Source organism: Zalophus californianus, chromosome 4, assembly GCF_009762305.2.
Source record: "Zalophus californianus isolate mZalCal1 chromosome 4, mZalCal1.pri.v2, whole genome shotgun sequence".
Classification (NCBI taxonomy): Eukaryota; Metazoa; Chordata; class Mammalia; order Carnivora; family Otariidae; genus Zalophus; species Zalophus californianus.
Window position 1 is genome coordinate 64,814,121 of NC_045598.1, and position 18,986 is coordinate 64,833,106.

The 18,986-nt window shown below is 34.3% G+C and overlaps 2 protein-coding genes across 21 annotated transcripts in view; one reads left to right on the forward strand and one right to left on the reverse strand.

Annotated features, from left to right (window-relative positions):
• NEXN (nexilin F-actin binding protein) overlaps positions 1-18,757 on the forward strand; it is a 47,318-nt gene extending 28,561 nt beyond the window's left edge. For 7 of the 12 annotated variants that reach the window (XM_027599730.2, XM_027599779.2, XM_027599786.2 and 4 more), the window contains 8 exons: positions 686-880; positions 981-1,157; positions 2,871-3,059; positions 6,895-7,092; positions 10,279-10,500; positions 12,348-12,533; positions 12,771-13,131; positions 13,222-13,362. In XM_027599730.2, the coding sequence (XP_027455531.1) occupies positions 686-880; positions 981-1,157; positions 2,871-3,059; positions 6,895-7,092; positions 10,279-10,500; positions 12,348-12,533; positions 12,771-13,131; positions 13,222-13,235 (1,542 nt within the window). In that variant the 3' untranslated portion in view covers positions 13,236-13,362. Of the gene's footprint in view, positions 1-685; positions 881-980; positions 1,158-2,870; positions 3,060-6,894; positions 7,093-10,278; positions 10,501-12,347; positions 12,534-12,770 lie in introns of all 12 variants that reach the window. The other 5 variants (XM_027599771.2, XM_027599793.2, XM_027599807.2 and 2 more) reach the window with 4 other exon arrangements.
• Positions 13,338-18,986, reverse strand: part of FUBP1 (far upstream element binding protein 1) — a 33,687-nt gene continuing 28,038 nt past the window's right edge. For 3 of the 9 annotated variants that reach the window (XM_035727038.1, XM_027599675.2, XM_027599697.2), the window contains 2 exons: positions 16,617-16,663; positions 14,144-15,693 (listed from right to left, as the gene is read on the reverse strand). In XM_035727038.1, the coding sequence (XP_035582931.1) occupies positions 15,663-15,693; positions 16,617-16,663 (78 nt within the window). In that variant the 3' untranslated portion in view covers positions 14,144-15,662. Of the gene's footprint in view, positions 15,694-16,616; positions 16,664-18,226; positions 18,859-18,986 lie in introns of those variants that run through there. The other 6 variants (XM_027599717.1, XM_027599705.2, XM_027599713.2 and 3 more) reach the window with 4 other exon arrangements.

Consider the following 18,986-nt stretch of genomic DNA (forward strand, 5'->3'; position numbering starts at 1 on the left):
CTAAAACTACAGCCACACAAATTGGAAGCAGTTTTATTTTAGGGACATGTGTTACATATTATAACTTACTTTATTTTTGGAAAAAAGTTCAGAGGTAACAGTAGATTAATAGAATTAATTAAAATAAATTTGAAAAACAGATTTAAGAATATTTTACTAGGACCAAATGCCGATGAGTATGGTCTATAAATGTTTTATAAATAACTTGGAAATACTGTTTGTTTTTCCTCACTAAATAATAGTTTTATTAAGTAGTTAAAAACTTGCATGGAGAAAAAAGTCCTATGGAGAGACTTTCTGTGTGTGTTTAAACAGAATCTATCCACCATCAAATTGATTTAGAGTACACTCACATGCACATCACCTTTTGTGGAACTAGTGCACGGACAGCTAAATTCAGATGATGTCATGCAGTTTTATCCAAACAGCTGTATTAACACCACCTTCTAGGAAAGAAGATGCTCCTTGAACCTTGTCAACAATGGATTTCAGTTAAATTAACTCAATGTACAATGAGTTCAGAGAAAGAACTATTGAATAGAAATCTGTAAAAACTATATATAAATTTTTGTTCTTCATAAATTGATGGCAATGTAATGAAATTCACCAATAATGGAGGCAAGATCCCATGAAACCTAAATTTTGGTTAGCAAGAAATATGCTAATTTTCTATTTTATAAATCAGGAAGGAGACGATTCACTACTTGTAACAGTGGTACCTGTCAAATCACACAAAAGTTCTGGAAAGATGAAGAATTTTGAGGATCTAGAGAAAGAACGAGAAGAAAAAGAAAGGGTCAAACATGAAGAAGATAAAAGAATAAGATATGAAGAACAACGGCGATCTCTCAAGGAAGCAAAGAGTCTTTCATTGGTCATGGTAATTTTTATTTTTATTTTTTTTAGGTACAAATCAAAGCAGTTAAGTTACTAGCATTTCCTTTTATGATTAACAGATGTGTTTGCACAATGTTTCTTAGGATGATGAACTAGAAAGTGAGGCAAAAAAAGAATCTCTTTCTCCTGGAAAACTGAAACTAACTTTTGAAGAATTGGAAAGACAAAGACAAGAAAACCGGAGGAGGCAAGCTGAAGAGGAAGCAAGACAACGTTTAGAAGAAGAGAAACGTGCTTTTGAAGAAGCAAGGCGGCAAATGGTAAAATAAATATATATATATAACATATTTTAAAATATATATATATATTTTTAAAGATTTTATTTTTAAGTAATCTCTACACTCAACATGGGGCTCGAACCAAGAGTTGCACGCTCTACCAAGTGAGCCAGCAGATGCCCCTATAATATATGTATTTATATATGATATATATATGATATATAACCTACAAATGATATTTTATATATGTCATATAAATGTTATATATAAAAAATGTAATTTTAGGGAAGGAAGCTGGCTTTAAATAAAATTCATTCCTATAAATTCAAGGAGATTGTCTATATAAAAGGGTCTGATTTTGAAACTGTACATATTTCCTATATAAAATGTATCTATTATTTTCTAGTTTCCCTTTATGATGGGACATTTTACCTAATATGCTTTAAATTTTTATTTTTGTTATAAATTATAAATATGTAAAATAAGTCAATGAACCTGGTTTCTCTTTATCTGTTAATTCAGCCTGCAGTGTTTTTAATGACAGGGTACAGCACATGCACACTTTCAAGTCTAATCATAAGTGTACACTTAGTTTTAGTCCAGTTTTTCAAATAGTTGAACTTATCAAAATAAATTTACTATGGAATATGCAGTTTGTCATATAAGGTATGTAGGTGTGTGTGTGTGTCTAGAGGTATGGAGTGTAGTGGTTAAGAGCATAGTTTCTGGAACCACACTGCCTGGATTCACATATCTCTTGTTTATTTAGTGTGTAACCAGGGACAAGTTATTTAACCCCTCTATGTCTTAGTTTCCTTATTTGTAAAATGGTGAAAATAATTGTGTCTACCTCTTAAATTGTATGTGAGTTAATACAGAAAGCATTTAAAGTAATGTCTGGCATATTAATACGTGCTGTAAAATGATAACTATTATTAATAACTATATCAATAAAATTGAAATAAAAAATACTGATTTCAAATCTCATTATAAATTTTTTGAATTTTAATGGAATATCTATAATTTTTAAAAAGTTTCAGAATTTCTTGATCAACTTTCATTAATGATGTCCTAAGGACTGTATCTACAAAAGTTAAATTCTCTAGACATTTGTTTGAAAATGTTATTACCTCTGGGTAATTATAATTGCATAATATGTACACACTTTAGCTACCAGTGGTGATCAATTTCATGAAAATAGAAATATCAATCAAATCATAAATTTCAATAAATATTTAATTATAATTTTAATTATAAAATAATAAAATTTGAATTTTATAAAACATAGTTCCAGGTAATCTTTTATCTGATTAGTATAAGGAAAAGTACCATAGTTCATAGTAAAATATCCATGAAAATTACAAAATGAGAACTTTTACTACAAAAGAGACTCTATAGATATACTTGAAGCATAGTAAGTACACACACGCATTTTATGTTTTGTTCTGGAAGAGTTAATATTTATTAGAACTCTTAAATGACCCCTTAAATTCTTTCAAACACTCAATTTATCTATTTAAAAATTTGACTTTCATGGGAACTGTTATTTAACTTGAGTACATCTTTATTTGGAATTTCTCCAAATTTGAATACTTTATCAGATAAGAAATTATAAAGGAAGGGAAATTTGGTCAAATATATTAAGGGCAAGAAAATATTTGTGTGTGAGGTGGCCAATTCTGTGCCTTTTGATTGATAATTCATTCCTACCCTTGATGAATCTCAGTTCTTAGTAATGAGTTGTTTCTTGGTTAGGTAAATGAAGAGGAGGAAAACCAAGACACAGAAAAAATTTTAAAAGGGTACCGCCCTGGTAAACTCAAACTCAGTTTTGAAGAAATAGAAAGACAAAGGAGAGAAGATGAAAAAAGGAAGGCAGAAGAAGAAGCCAGGAGGAGAATAGAGGAAGAAAAGAAGGCATTTGCTGAAGCAAGGAGAAGCATGGTAAGATAGAATATAACTGGAGAATGCCATTAGGATTCAACTTTTTTAAGAGTATGTTAAGAGGGGGTGCCTGACTGGTTCAGTCAGTATTGTATGCAAGTCTTGGGGTTGTGAGTTTGAGCCCTATGTTGAGTATAGCGATTACTTTAAAAATTTTTTAAATTTGGGGTGCCTGGGTGGTGCAGTCAATTAAGCATTCAACTCTTGGTTTTGGCTCAGGTTGTGATCTCAGGGTCTTGACATTGAGCCTGTGTCAGGCTCCACGCTCAGCACAGTGTTTGAGACTCTCTCCCTTTGCTCCTTCCCCCTGTACTCAGATACACACTCACTGTCTCTCAAATAAACCTTAATTTTTTTTAATTAAAAAAATAGAGTATGTAAGAAAAATAATTAAACTTTAGATATTATTATTTCTGGAATCTGTCGAAAGTAGGGATAGCAAATAAGCTTTAAAGTCTCCTATGGCATTAACACCTATCAGTTAAAGGTGTTTGCTTCAGTGTAATGTTGAGAAGGTTCTGATTAAGTTGCTATGCCTGGCTTAAAGGATTGAATATTATCTTCCTTCTCTGGGAAGGCATGTTTTCCAGAAGTATCTAAGCAGAGATTTTCCTACTCTACCTTTTCTTCCATTCTCTCCATTCTTCTTTCCCTTCCCACATTTCCTCCTTCACTTCTTCCCTCCCTCCTTCCTTTCTTTCCTCCTTTCATTTCACTTTCCATCCCATCCAGTACATATTAAATGACCAAAGCCATTTAATCACAATTATTTAATTCTCCAAAATGCTCACCCATCACTTCTGGATATTGTTACCAAAATTAATTCCATCACAAAGTTACACCCCCTATACCACTTTTTAAAGTTTGTAAAATGTACAGTTATCTCACAAACTATTTTCAAGCAAGTTGACCTATAAATGCTGCATCTCCTTCTTGAAACATAAAAAGTACGTTCTACGCCCAACATGGGGCTTGAACTACAACCTGACGATCGAGAGTTGCAGGCCCTACCGATTGAGCCAGCCAGGTGCTCCCCCTCTTCTTGAAACATTTTAATTGGCTTCAGTGATATTATGACCTAGTTTTCTTCCTATGTCTGGGGGAGCTTCAGGCACATATATCCATGTGTTTATTTGGCTTCATTACCCATCCAGATGGTCAAATCAAAAAGTTGGGAGTCTTAAAGACTTCCACCTTCTCATTCATGCCTCACATCCAGTCATTCACTAAGTCTCATTCATTCTACCTTCCAAATCACTCTAAAAATCGATCAGGTTTTCCCTCATTTCCACTGCCATTGTTACCCTTCCTTGGGTCACCTATCTCCTCCCAGGTCACAGTTATCTCTAGCCTCAAACCAACTCCTATTTAATTTGCTTTCTTGTCTATAATCCATTCTTCTTTGTAAAGACAAGAGTGATCTTTCTCGCTCTCTCTTTCAGGTAAATTTGTGTTACTATTTTGCTTAAGAATTTTCCACTTCCCTTAACCAAAAATCTAAAAATTTTTTAAATCTAAAAATTTTTAAAGAAATTTCTTTATAATATTGTCCTAGTATATTTTTCCAGTTTCATTTCTTTATTCTTAATCTGCCATCTTTGTTCTGGACATACTAAATTTCTCCCAATTTCTTCAAAATACTGTGCTCTCATCCATCTCTGGACCTTCATAAATGCTGAATGAAACATGCTCCTCTTTCCTTTCCCCATGCTCTGCTGTCTCCTATTCATATTTTCCATTTCCTCTGGGAATCCTTTCCTGAGGACACAAGTTCCAAAGACGTGTTCTTTCTGTGCATTCTTGTGGATTTTGTACTCCCCTGGTGTAGCACTAATGTATTGTTGTTGCTTACGGCTATTGTTCTCACTCATGAGGCTGAGACTGTTCATCAGGCACATGGCAGAAAGCATTCTAGCATAACAAATTTCCTATAAATGTTTGTGGAGTATATTAAAACTATCTTTCTAAAGAATAATTCTTATTTACTTGCTCAGTAAACGCTACCCCTGACATAGGGCTTGAACTGACAACCCCACGATCAAGAGTTGCATCTCTACTGACTGAGCCAGCCAGGTGCCCCTTAAAACGATCTTGTGTGTAAAACTAGGTAATCCTTGTTTCACAAATGATTTCTGCACAGAAAGCCCATAAACATTGTGAAGGCACTTAATTTTTGGAGAATAAGCAGGTTCAGAAGTGATAGACAAGAAGTAGCTGTGAAGATCAGGAGATCTAATCCTAGGGGTAGATTTTTAGGCTGAAACTGCCATGATTCACTAGTAGAAAAAGTGTAGGGAAGGAAAACTGCATTAATCCAAAACTCTAGTTTCCTAGAGATATTTCTGTATCAGGAAAGAGAAACTTTTTCCTTCATTTATGTTGTTTTTTTTATCCAGGACCATATTTTAACTTTGTATTACAGCTCAGTTAGCTTATATATTAATAAAAATTTTTGGCAATCTTTGGATTGTAAGACCACGTAAACATTGTTTCTGAGTTGAGTTTATTCTTTGGTAAAGCCTGTCATATATAAAACAAATAATTACCCTTTGCCTTCTTATTACCCTATGTCTTCTTTAGCCACAGGGTCTTAATTCAGGCCAGACGTTTATTTTCTACTCTCAGGGGATAGAAAAACAGAATTAGGTAATTGCTTTTCATGGTAAAATGTATTCCAAGTCAGCGATTTAAAAGCGAAGTTTCTATTTGCAATTTAGGGATTGCCTTTATTATAGGGAATGATAATATAATAAAACTGCCATTGGGGGACTCCTGGGTGGCCCAGTTTGTTGGTTAAGCTACTGCCTTCGGCTCAGCTCGGGTCATGATCCCAGGGTACTGGGATCAAGTCCCACATGGGGCTCCCTGTTCAGCGGAGAGCCTGTTTCTCCCTCTGCCTCTGTCTCCCTCCCTCCCTGCTCATGCTCTCTGACAAATAAATAAAATCTTAAAAAAAAAAAAAAAACTGCCATTGGGAGCTTACTATTGGGTATCAGACACACTGTAAACGTTTCCAAACTTTGTCATGACAACTATATGAAAAGTTGTTACAGATAGGGAAACTCACAGAGGCTGGGTAACTTGTCCAAGGTCACAACTTAATGGCAGTTAGATATGTAATTCATGAAATTACAAAAAGATAGTCTAAATCATTATTTATAATTTTATTAGGTTTTTGAAGGTTTGAATCCCACCTTTGTCACTTAGTATTTGTGTTGACTCTGGAAAAGTTAGTGCCTGAGTTTCTCATCTATAATGGAGGATATTAATAATATCTATTTCATAGGATTACAGGATTAAATAAATCAATGTAAAGTGCTTAGAATTTACATGGCAGCTCTAAGTATTAACTATTAATTAACCGGACAGTAAATAAATTAGTACAAAAAAATTACAGCATTAAGAATGATTTTTACCTGATTATGAAAGAATCATGGGTTATCTAATTCATTCATTCAAACCATGATTTAATGGAAATGCTCTATTTTAATTAGCAGAATGGAAATTCATTTTAATTCAATTCAAAGTGTTCTCCGTATCAGAAAATCTTAATATCTAATTCAAATTACTCATAATACAAATTCAAAGGATTTGTGTTCACTGGAGCAGAAAACAGATGGTCACCATTTCCTCTGTAACCACAAAATACCTTAGTCTTATATTTTCTAGTAATTTCTCCCTTGTTTATTGTTTTATACTTTTGAAGAGATTTAGGTCTCCAAATTTTTAGTTCAGTGTGAAACCTTTCTATTCAAGTAATCAGTTTCTACAAAAAAAATTTCCTTTTTAGTTTGTGTAATTTTGGCAAAAGTAATAAAAGAATTATTTTAAATAGGTAGTAGATGATGACTTCCCAGAGATGTATAAAACAATTTCTCAAGAATCTCTTACACCGGGAAAACTGGAAATTAATTTTGAAGAATTACTAAAACAAAAAATGGAAGAAGAAAAACGACGAACAGAGGAGGAAAGGAAGCATAAGCTAGAGATGGAAAAACAGGAATTTGAACAACTGAGACAAGAAATGGGAGAGGTGAGATTTTAAGAAATACCATTTATATTCTTCAAATATTTATTAATATAAGTATTTTACATGTAGTATCTTACAATAACTTTTTAAGTAGTATTATTCACATAAAGGACACAGCATACTATGAGGCGCTTGGTACAAGTTTTGGCATAGTTATGAGCACTTTCTAGCCTGCTATAACTCTGCTTCTTTCTTACTAGGTTAAAACATATATGATTGCAAGTGACTAACATACTACTATAGTACCTTAAGTAAATATTTCTTCCTATATACCTCACAATTATGTGGTTACATTATGATGGAGAATTGTTTCCTAAAGTGCTTACTATGCCCATTTTTTTATATTTATGTTCCTTGAAATAAACAAACTGATTAGTCAAAATAAAATTACAAGAGTACCATGGATACCAATAGGAACATCAGTTTGGCAAGTCTTTGAATCATTTTATTTTACTCAATTAGAACTCTCATGGTAAGTATTTCAGTATGATTTCTCTAGTATTGAAGTGAAATAAATACATTTATCTACATAAATATAGACTGTACAGGGCAGCCTCGGCCCTCACAGGACCCTGTGCTTAGACAGGCTGTGCATAAGGTTTAATGTTCTAAGGTTGTCATCTTGATTTTTAATTTAAAAATTGGCTCAGTTGGTTGAGCGACTGCCTTCGGCTCAGGTCATGAACCTGGAGTCCCGGGATTGGGTCCCACATCGGGCTCCTTACTCGGCAGGGAGTCTGCTTCTCCCTCTGACCCTCTTCCCTCTCATGCTCTCATTCTCTCTCTCTCAAATAAATAAATAAAATCTTTTAAAAAAATAAAAAAATAAAGTAAAATTTAAAACTTAAAATTTAATTAACACCTAATCTTATCTTTGAATTTGTGTGTTTAAGTGAAAGCTGATTGGACAATGGAGCATGTGCTAGACTTTTGAGCCGTGGCTCAAATCTCCTGCTGTCCCCTGCCTCTCTATGGTGCATTTTTTTTCCTATCTCCTGATGCCCCAAGGCCCTTTCTAAACGGTTCCTTCCCACAGCTGCATCCCTCCATCTGGATGGCCAGTTGTGTAGGCAGAAGAGGGGAGATAGAAAAGGGGGGCAGCATTCCACTGTCACCCTCGGCCTCTGATGGGGGGTAGCTCTTGGCAGCAACATGAACAGGGTCAGGGATCAGCACACAGCCCGGTGACTTGGGGTGAAACAAGCAGTGGTTGTCCCAGGCTCTAACTGGCAGTGATGTGGCGTGTTTGGCAGGCAGCTTGGTGGGGACCTTTTGCCAACTCCTGATCTAGGCACCAAATGGGATCCTATGCAGAGGTTGCAATCTCTTAGAAGTTGCCTCTTTTGTCATGGGTTGGGGCAATGGACCTGTGGGGATATTTACTTCCTTGCCCCAATCAAGAGACTATAAATACTATATAAATATATAGGTAATAATATCATGAATATGCTGTAGGAAAATATTCCAAGGTCTAGCCTTATTTTAAAAATGTAATAGCGGGGCGCCTGGGTGGCTCAGTCGTTAAGCGTCTGCCTTCGGCTCGGGTCATGATCCCAGGGTTCTGGGATCGAGCCCCACATTGGACTCCCTCCTAGGTGGGAAGCCTGCTTCTCCCTCTCCCACTTCCCCTGCTTGTGTTCCTTCTTTCGCTGTGTCTCTAATAAATAAAATCTTTAAAAGAAAATTTTATTTTATAAAGGATGACGAAAATGAATTGCCTAGAAAAACTTGTAAATTTTATTAGTTGAATCATTAATTTTGACCAGAATGTTTTGGGAACCAACGATGGGAGGTACATAACAAATTTGTTAGGTTTCTGGTATTTTAGGAGTTGTCTCTTTTCACCCACATAGACTAAAAAGTGAAGGTACTGTAAGTTCTTTTTCCCCTTTGGTTGAACCAAAAAATTAACCCTCATTTCGAATCATCCACTGTGACCCCACCCCTCCACACCTTCATTCCCCTTCTCTACTAACCCCTCCCCACCCCTAGAATTCTGTCTTCTCCAGGAAAAGTATACCGGGAATAACTGCATTTTTTTTTTAACATTTCATATAGTGAGATTAGGGTTTAGTGTAAGAAGTATACAAAGAACTAGTAATAAACTGTGAAAAGCCAAGGGAAACCAGAATAAAAAGTATTTAAGATAAAAAATGGTTTAAAGAATTGGAGCCCAATTTTGGTAGACTCCTTTTTCTTGGCAGAATATAAAATTGAGACTAGAAGTGATATGTTATCAAATGTAGGGATTTTGCCAGGCTGTACTGTATAAAGAGTTCATTCAGTTAACTTGAGTATTAAAAGTGATATTTATTAGGGGCGCCTGGGTGGCTCAGTTGTTGGGCATCTGCCTTCGGCTCAGGTCATGATCTCAGGGTCCTGGGATCGAGCCCCGCATATGGATGGCTCCCTGCTCCACGGGAAGCCTGCTTCTCCCTCTCCCACTCCCCCTGCTTGTGTTCCCTCTCTTGCTGTGTCTCTGTCAAATAAATAAAATCTTGGGGGGGGGAAGTGGTATTTATTAGACTATCGTCAAAACAAAGGAGGAACTTTAGGATACTCTGGCTCTATATAGAGATTAAAAAATCATGTCCAGGGGGCTAAGTGACAAGGCAAAAGGCCACATGGTATCAAAGTCAGAACTAGAATTTATATCTGACTCCCAGCCCCCTGTTCTTACATTTCTTCATCTTCCCCTAAACATGCATTTTCCTGTGGTTCCTGGTATAAAGATTTTATTTGACAGAGAGAGACACAGCGAGAGGGAACACAAGCAGGGGGAGGGGGAGCGGGAGCGGGAGAGGGAGAAGCAGGCTTCTGCTGAGCAGGGAGCCTGATGCGGGGCTCAGTCCCAGGACCCTGGGCTCATGACCCGAGCCGAAGGCAGACACTTAACGACGGAGCCACCCAGGCGCCCCATAATCTTGATATGCATATTTTAGTTTTAGGACGTTATAACGAAATATTAAATGAAGTTTTGAGCCATATCCCATAATGAAATATTTTAAATAAGATGTTATCTAAAGTCTTAAATTTGTAGCATTACTTTTAATCAGAAATTTAGGCGTTGTATTTAGGGAACAGGTTAAGCTTTATTTTTGGCTTCAAGTAAGAAATGAACACCTTTTGGATGGTTTATTGTACAAACTGATTTTCTGGTATTTAATATATAAAAATATATTTTTTAAGGAAGAGGAAGAACATGAAACCTTTGAATTGAGTAGGGAATATGAAGAATTAATCAAATTGAAAAGAAGTGGCTCTATTCAAGCCAAAAATCTAAAAAGCAAGTTTGAAAAGATTGGACAATTGTCTGAAAAAGAAATACAGAAAAAAATAGAAGAAGAACGAGCAAGAAGGAGAGCAATTGACCTCGAAATTAAAGAGCGAGAAGCAGAAAACTTTCATGAGGTACACTGTATTTAACAGTTACGGTATAGTAATTATGAATTTAGAAATGTAACATTGACTTTGAAATAAGTTTTGGTACTTACGATTAACCATCGGTATATATAATAATCTAGGAACTAAATAGCAAAAGCACATTAAGATCTTAAGAGACTTTGAAAGGTTGCCTCAGTCTAGCATTGTTTCAAAAATGGCTTTTATTAGAATTAAATAGCCTATAGTGAACATCACTCTGGAAAAAATACTTTAAAAATATTTATGGCACAGGACACCTGGGTGGTTCAGTTGGTTAAGCATCTGCCTTAAGCTCAGGTCATGATCCCAGGGTCCTGGGATTGAGTCCAAATCAGGCTTCCTGCTCAAGGGGGAGCCTGTTTCTCTCTCTCTCTCCCTCTCCCTGCTGCTCTCCCGCTTGTGTTGACAATAAATCTTTAAAAAATATATTTATGGCACAAATTTTAGTTTGAATAATTAGAACCAGTCTACATATGGGTTAAAATAACTCGAGATTATTCGTACTTAAAGGATGACGCCAGTAAAGCTTAATGATCTGCTCAAAGTCATGCCAATAATTCAGTGACAGAGCCTAAATTAGAATTCAGAGGACATGAATTTGGAGTACCTCCAAATATTAAAAAGGCAATTACTAGATGACCCATAATGTTCCTTCCAACCTAAGGTCTAGTTCCATGGTTATGAATATTGCTTTAAATATGATCTGGAGAATTTTTTCTGCCAGAATTGCCATTTTATAATACTTAACAGCATTTAACTTGTTCTTCTAGCAATGAATTTTCATCAAATAATCAACTAATAGAGGTGTGGGAAGTTGGGCAGGCCTTCAGAGACTGTTAGAAGACAGAATGAAGAAACTGATGCCAAACATCCATGCACCTATTTTTCTTATATAGGCAATTATTTTAGAGCTTGTTTCAGAATTTCCTTCAGTTGGATGTGGTACCCTGAAGCAATTTCTTAGTACTGTGAAATATAAATGGTGAGATTTCCAGACAGATCCATTAAAAGTCTAAGTAGTTTAGAAATTATAGCTAAGGTACTTTAGAAACCCTGAATTAACTGTACCTACAAGCCCACTCTACTAAAACCTCCCTCAAAAGCCACCAGTGACCTCATTATCACTGTTTTACAGACTCAACGTTGTTTTAATAGTTTAAACTCTGCACTTAGATTATCGCTTATTTCCATGGTTTCCAGCTCTTACCCTAAATAGATGACTAACCACCTACTTCAACTCAGTGATTTCCCCAACTTCCAGCCACTGCCTCTTGCAGTTGTCTTTCCACTTATTCTACCCGCAAACACTCGTCTGCCATTTGGCCATCAATATGTTTTGTTGGATGAAATTCATCTCAAAGACAGTTATTAGCGAAGAAGGGTGAGGAAGGAAATCATGAAGTGGGAAGTAACAGAAATTGCATTTTTTCTATATTACACAGGAGGGTGTAGAGTGATGGACAATCTTGTGACAAGGGAGTATTTTAATAGTTTTAAAATGTGTAACATCCCCATCCTTTCCTGTTACTTAGTACTATCAGCCAGCACAGTGTTGGTTAAGCAGATAAATACACTGGGACTCCAGTGATATTGTATAACCTTTACACTGGAAGGAAAGGGTTCTAATTGTCAGGAGACTGTTATTCAAATAAAACTTTCATTTTTCACAAATTAGGGGATAGTGAAAATCTCCACATCTGAGTATAGCACAAATATGTAAACCAAACATGAGTCATTATTTTGTGCCTATAAATGACAACATAACTATTAATGCTTTAGTTCTTGTTGGTTTCTAGAAAACAAGCAATTCTTATTCTTGGCCCATTTTCATAAAGGAAGAAGATGTCGATGTCAAGCCTGCAAAAAAAAGTGAGGCCCCATTTACTCATAAAGTGAACATGAAAGCTAGATTTGAACAAATGGCTAAGGCAAGAGAAGAAGAAGAACAAAGAAGAATTGAAGAGCAAAAGTTACTACGGATGCAGTTTGAACAAAAGGAAATTGATGCGGCACTACAAAAGGTAGCAGGCTTACATGCTCTATTTTTCAAATATGCTCTTAAAATATTGAGGGATTAAAAATAATTTTTAATAGCTTTCAGGTCAGTGTAATGTTTTATAAAGTACACATTGTAGTAGGCATATTTACATGTTCTTTGGGAAGCAAAAACCCATTCACTCATGAAATTTTATTGCTAAACCGTTGTCCTGAAAATGCTACTTTAAACGCCAACTTGAATGTGCTTATATTTAATATAGAAAAGAGAAGAGGAGGAGGAAGAAGAGGGTGGTAGCATCATGAATGGCTCTACTGTTGAAGATGAGGAGCAAACGAGATCAGGAGCTCCGTGGTTCAAGAAGCCTCTAAAAAACACATCGGTTGTAGACAGTGAGCCAGTTAGATTTACTGTTAAAGTAACAGGAGAACCCAAACCGGAAATTACATGGTGGTTTGAGGGAGAAATACTGCAGGATGGAGAAGACTACCAATATATTGAAAGAGGAGAAACTTACTGTCTTTATTTACCAGAAACTTTCCCAGAAGATGAAGGAGAGTATATGTGTAAAGCAGTCAACAACAAAGGCTCTGCAGCTAGTACCTGTATTCTTACAATTGAAAGTAAGAATTAATCACTTAATCTAGAACTTTTATTCTATTTAAATTTTTTTCCTTTAAAAAAAAAATCACTTTTCTTCTTCTCTTTTTTAGCTGACGACTACTAGCTCCCCTTCCCTCTCCCTGGAACTTTCTCCCCCCCCTCCACCCCCGACTTTCTTACTACACCCATGTTTTCTGTGGCGGGGCCAAAACGGAAACCAGAAGTGCCACTATGTTGACTTTTTATTCCTTTTCATAACAGTCTTCAAAACACAAGCTCATCTAAGGAATAACTTCTTCCTTTCCAAATGATCACCAGATTCATCGCCATATTATGCAGAAGTTAAGGTGTATCTAATGGGGTAAAGTGGAAAATTTACTCAATTATTAAAATACATTATTTTGCATGAAAGAATGTCATTTATGAGCTATTTTCACCTAAAATTAGTCCAAGATAGTAAAGACTTAATGAATTTGGAACCTATCAATTTGAGTTTTCCTTAATACATCATTTTCCTTGTAGCTTCAAAGTCTTTCTGAAGCAGAGAGGGGAAAGGGGTGCCAATTCCTTTCAAGGGAAAGGGGGAGCATGGAGAACAAAAGGAGGACTTTAAAAACAATTGCCAGAGAAAATTTAATGGAAACCACTGCCTACAGAGTTCTGAATGTTGAGAATATTAACATGTACTTTTCAAATGTGTGTAATACATATTCAAGCTTATAAAGCAAATTTATGTTGTGACCTTGCCTGAACAAATTATCTTTTAGTGAGAAAACTTTGTATCAGTAGTTTATGCAGGAGAAAACACTTTTAACATAATGAACGATTTTAAGATCTAAGGAAAAAAATGGCACAATCTTCAATTTTAAAATCTGGTCTTCAAGTTTGTAAATAATTAACTACCATGTTCTAGTACCAAGTTGTTTTATATTTTAGTTTTCTGGAAGACAATTTTACAATGTAAACTCAATAAAGTAACTTCTGTATTAAAAAATAAAGTCAATATTTTAGAAAAGAAAAACACTCCTTTATAATATTGATCAATGTACATTTATTTTTTTTATTGAGGAAACCATAATCAATACAAAATTACAGCAATCATGTGCCCTTTTACATACAATGTCATTAAAGCAAACTCTAAACCACAGTTTGTAAAGTATTCAATTTACCTCAAGTCCAAGCTGCATCTCCCTAAGACACTGTTCCCATCACAGTAGCCATTTTAAGCCAATCTTCTTTTTACACACGGGTAGTTTCTGTAGAGAACACTTTTCTCAGGACGAAAATGCATCGAGCATGCATAAGAAAAAATATATATATATATGCGCAAATACATTTAAGAGTTTCTATAGGGCTATCATTGAAGAAAATAAAACCTTCGGATTTGCTTCTTAAAAGCACCAATTTAAAAAAATCCCTCAAATTTATACTGTGGCAAGAAAACTCAAGTGACTAAACAAAAAATGTTATTTTCAGAGTCAAAATTATCTTTAGTATTGTTAAAATACATTTTAAAATGAGGCAGAATTTTCAGAAAATAAAAAGACATCCTCATTGATCATTTCTACATCCTTATTCTAGACAACAGATGTTTGCAGATAGAGCTGGTTCTCCTGGCAGAGTATTCAAACAAATGTTATCACTTCTGCATATATTCCTATTTCCCTCTTAAGGTACTCTGCTACTCCTACCCAAACCCACCCTTATGAATTAACTACCAAGGTATTTGTCTAAGGAAATATTTTATGTTTATAAACAACTAGTATCAAATCACTAGTTTTAGTATTAAAACCATTTTCATTAGTTAAAAATAAAAGTATACTTTTCATTTCTAAAAGAAACATCAAACCATAAGAATTCTACATAACACCACACTAAAATATCTTTAAAAAATGAAACATTGTCAAGTTTTTAAGTGCTAAATAAAATAAATCAGTTCAATTTCAATCTAAACATTGTTTCTACCACTCCTAACATCCATTGCATTCAAGTCAACTGGCTCACCTTTTCCGCTTTCCATTTATTTCAAGGTTAAGATTAGCGCCATTTAAAAAAATGCAGTATCAGTGAAGGCTTATGGTAATGAATAAAAAAAACTCTTGATATAGAAACAATGCCCCAATTATCTATTAGCATTCATCTATATTTTATAAAAATGCAAACTACAACTAACCAAAACTTGACAGGCTCTTAAGGTTCAAAGAGCTCCTTTGTATTATCAGTCTTAACATACCTATCATTGACTATTAAAATAATACATACACACACATAAATGTGGTGCAGTAACTATATAACTTACAAAATTTAACAGTTCATGGAACATTTAAGATCAAGCGAATAGCACTTTAAAATGAAAAGTGATCAAAAGCAGGTACATTACACCCTATACCATATTATGTATGGGAATACATTTCATATTTCTCAATTATGATTTGCCAATTTTACCTTCTACATTGAGCCCTTCTATGGTCCATGCTCATCGGCTCACCAATGGCATACACTCAAAGGATTCCTCTTTATGGGTAACTATCTCAGGACCTGATTTTATGAGCTATGATTTGGTGCTTGCAGCATCTTCAGCACTGTGTGTGAAAATGAAGGCAGTATTTTTGAATATTTTTCTTTGTTGTAGAGATAAGCAGGAGTTTTTAAAAGGATCAGCACATTTTAGAAATTGAATAAACAAAACTGATATGATGCTGCTTTAATACATTCATCTTAACTCAAAATATGTACCAGTTAAAATCATCTATAAGAACACAAACATTTTAAACTGGCAAAAAAAATAAATGCAGCGTCAGTTATTTAAGTATTATAAATCAGAAAAATACTGGTTGCTATACAGATTATGAAAGGTTATTTGCTATACAGTTAACATTTCACTGATGCACATGCCTTATCAAAAACATACTGCCAGTATTCCTTATAATTTTTTCCTTTTTCAGTGTATATAAAGATTATGAAAACTGAATTGTCTAAAAAAAAAAAGTCATAATAAAACTCTGACCCATAATGTCCTTACTGAATTATTATACTTCAAGAATGAGAAAAAAATAAAGACTCCATAGCTTTGGAGGGCAAAGAAAATGTCCTGTCAATCATAAAGAGATTGTGAAGGCTGTTGAAGTTTCTAACCAAGTGATTTCCTAAATCTAGAAAACTGTAATTGCCCTTTCTTAATTTTAACAATCCCTCTATAGTTGGGAAAAGATTACAAAAAGTTTGGATGTAGTTCAATTATAGCAGCAATCTACTCATCATTTTTTTGTTTTCATAAAAAAACAAAAAAACAAAAAAACAAAAAAACAAAAACCATTACCCAGAAATGTAAACAGTTGTTTGAACAACTTACAGACTTTCCACTGAAATGGTAGCATAAATAACAAAATACATTTTGGGGAAGCAGTAGCAGATTGCTTTTGAATTACACAACCACAAAAACCTCACAGGGACAACATTAATGTACTGAAATATTTATTTATATATGTCCTTAGGTTGTGCTTACCTGTTGCTTTTTGCAGCAGAACCTAAGGTGGAAGGTCTGGGAAGGCACTGTGAAGTATAAATAATTGCACTGTTTGCAATTAATAAAGATTTTAAACCTTAAATGAATCAAAATCAACAGCCTCCAATTTGTGAGTTATGATACTGAATCCAACTGAACTATTTCTTCAGTTTAATTAATAAATGCACCACTTTCCTAAAAGGTCATCTATAAAACAGTATCATGCAAAATACTGAAATTGTTCATGTCAATAACCCTACTCTTAAAGATAACACATAACTAACTCCTTATTAAACTTGAAAACTAGAACTATATATCCATATCTAAATAAGGGCAAGGGAAGTCACTCCAGGTTCTATAAAACAATCAAAAACATTTCAAAATATCTATAATGAACTGAACTGCTATTTTCTACCCTGTAAGTAATCTCAACATTTATGTCCTTGTACATCTCCCTTTATATTCAGAACAACTGGTGCTCCCCACCAATGAAAGAACTAATATATATTTATGAAATGGTGTTAAACTGCTACATTGCTTAATATTTGCAAACTGAAAACCACTTCTGTCTGATACATTTCAAGTCTTTCATATTAATATAGAAGATATGCATACGGTACACTGAAAAACAATATATTTTAGGAGCACCAATGAGTAATACTATTCAATTTTAATGATCAGTTTTCTTTAGCTATAGCTAAAGCATATCAAAAATACTTACCCATTAAGCTCACTTAAAAAAAAAATACAGACCTATGTATTATTCTATGTTAAATTAAGAAGCAGTTATGGTTTTCCAAGATATCAGCACTGTATTCCAACATAATATTCACACAAAGTATGGCATTTACATTATGTGGAACATTGACAAAAAGATACTGTTGCAGTTCATCAATTTGTCATTCTGATGTACTTACAGTGCAATGCTCCTTGAAGGAACACAATCAAGGATGATACACAGCACAGTCCTCCTCACCCCTACAGAGCTAGTTCTATACTGGCTGGATCAAACCTGCACTTCAACAGACAATGGCAAGACAGACTGTATTTGCATGTAGTCTAATATATTAATATGCAAAGAGCCAACAAATATGCAAAGAGTAAACAATGGATTTCAACAAAATATCAGAACTTCAGCATGAGTGTTATAGAGTAATAAAGTGATTTCAAGTACATAAAAAATTTAAGTTGATTCAATGATTGGACTTGTGCATTTACAGAACAAAGCTTATCTATACTGCAAAAAGAAAAAAAAAAAGAAAGAAAAAAGCTTGAACATTTCCATACCCCAATAATGTTTCAATGGTAGATGCACTGTAGCTATACTTTTTGCATACTATTCACTTTTCTACCCTAAATTTAAAAAGAAACACACTAATATTGTATACATTGAAAGTTTCTTTACATGAAAAACTTCTTAATCAACTACTCATATTCACTATCCGAAAACTGTTTAAAATTAGTTATGCTGAAACAGTCTTGGAAATCAAGTAATTATTAAATTAAGAACAGAAAGGTTAACTGTTATAGCAGCAGTACAGATCTGAAACAGTGGTCATGTATAAAAGGAAATTTCACTGTTAATGCAATGGAAGTATGCCAAAAGATCATTGTACACACATGCAGGTTTTAATCAAACAGAAGGAAAAAAAAATGAAGATATCAGGATTACTTGTGCTGAAACAGCCAAATACAATAAATGGAAAAGATCCTCCAATCTACTACTATACTGCAAGGGGGAAAAAACATGCCAGTGTTTAAAAACTCAATTAATATTTCATGGGGAAAGCTTATATATTTGTGTATATGTATCTTAATTTATCATTGCTAAGAAATTATGAATCCTTTAAATACCCACATATCCAACTTACCGACACAGGAGGTTTCATATCATTTATTGTAAAGCACAAAACAGGCATTTTAAAAGTGAAAGTATACATTGAAAAAGTACATTTATATCACAAAGCATTGACCACATAATAGTTGCAAATACATTTGCTGGAATGTGTACATCTACACTAAATACTAAAAACAAACCAATTTTCATTTCTACACAGAAATATTAACCTCCTATCAGTAGTGATAGATATTTTGTACATTTTCAAAAAAAAAAAAAACACTATTTTAAACCAAAAACAAATTAAGATCTTCATCAAGTCGTCTGCATCCATATATTTAACAAAGGTTTTTTTCCCCCACACAATGAAGCAAATACTGTATTGTCCACTTCTTATTATTGGCCCTGTGCAGAAGAGATACATAAGAAATACACAAAAAGTTAAAGAAAATCCTTTAAATGGAGCTAACTCAGGAGTGAATCCTTTAAGAAAGAAAAACTGGTTAATATAAATGGTGGTGGCTTCTTGCATG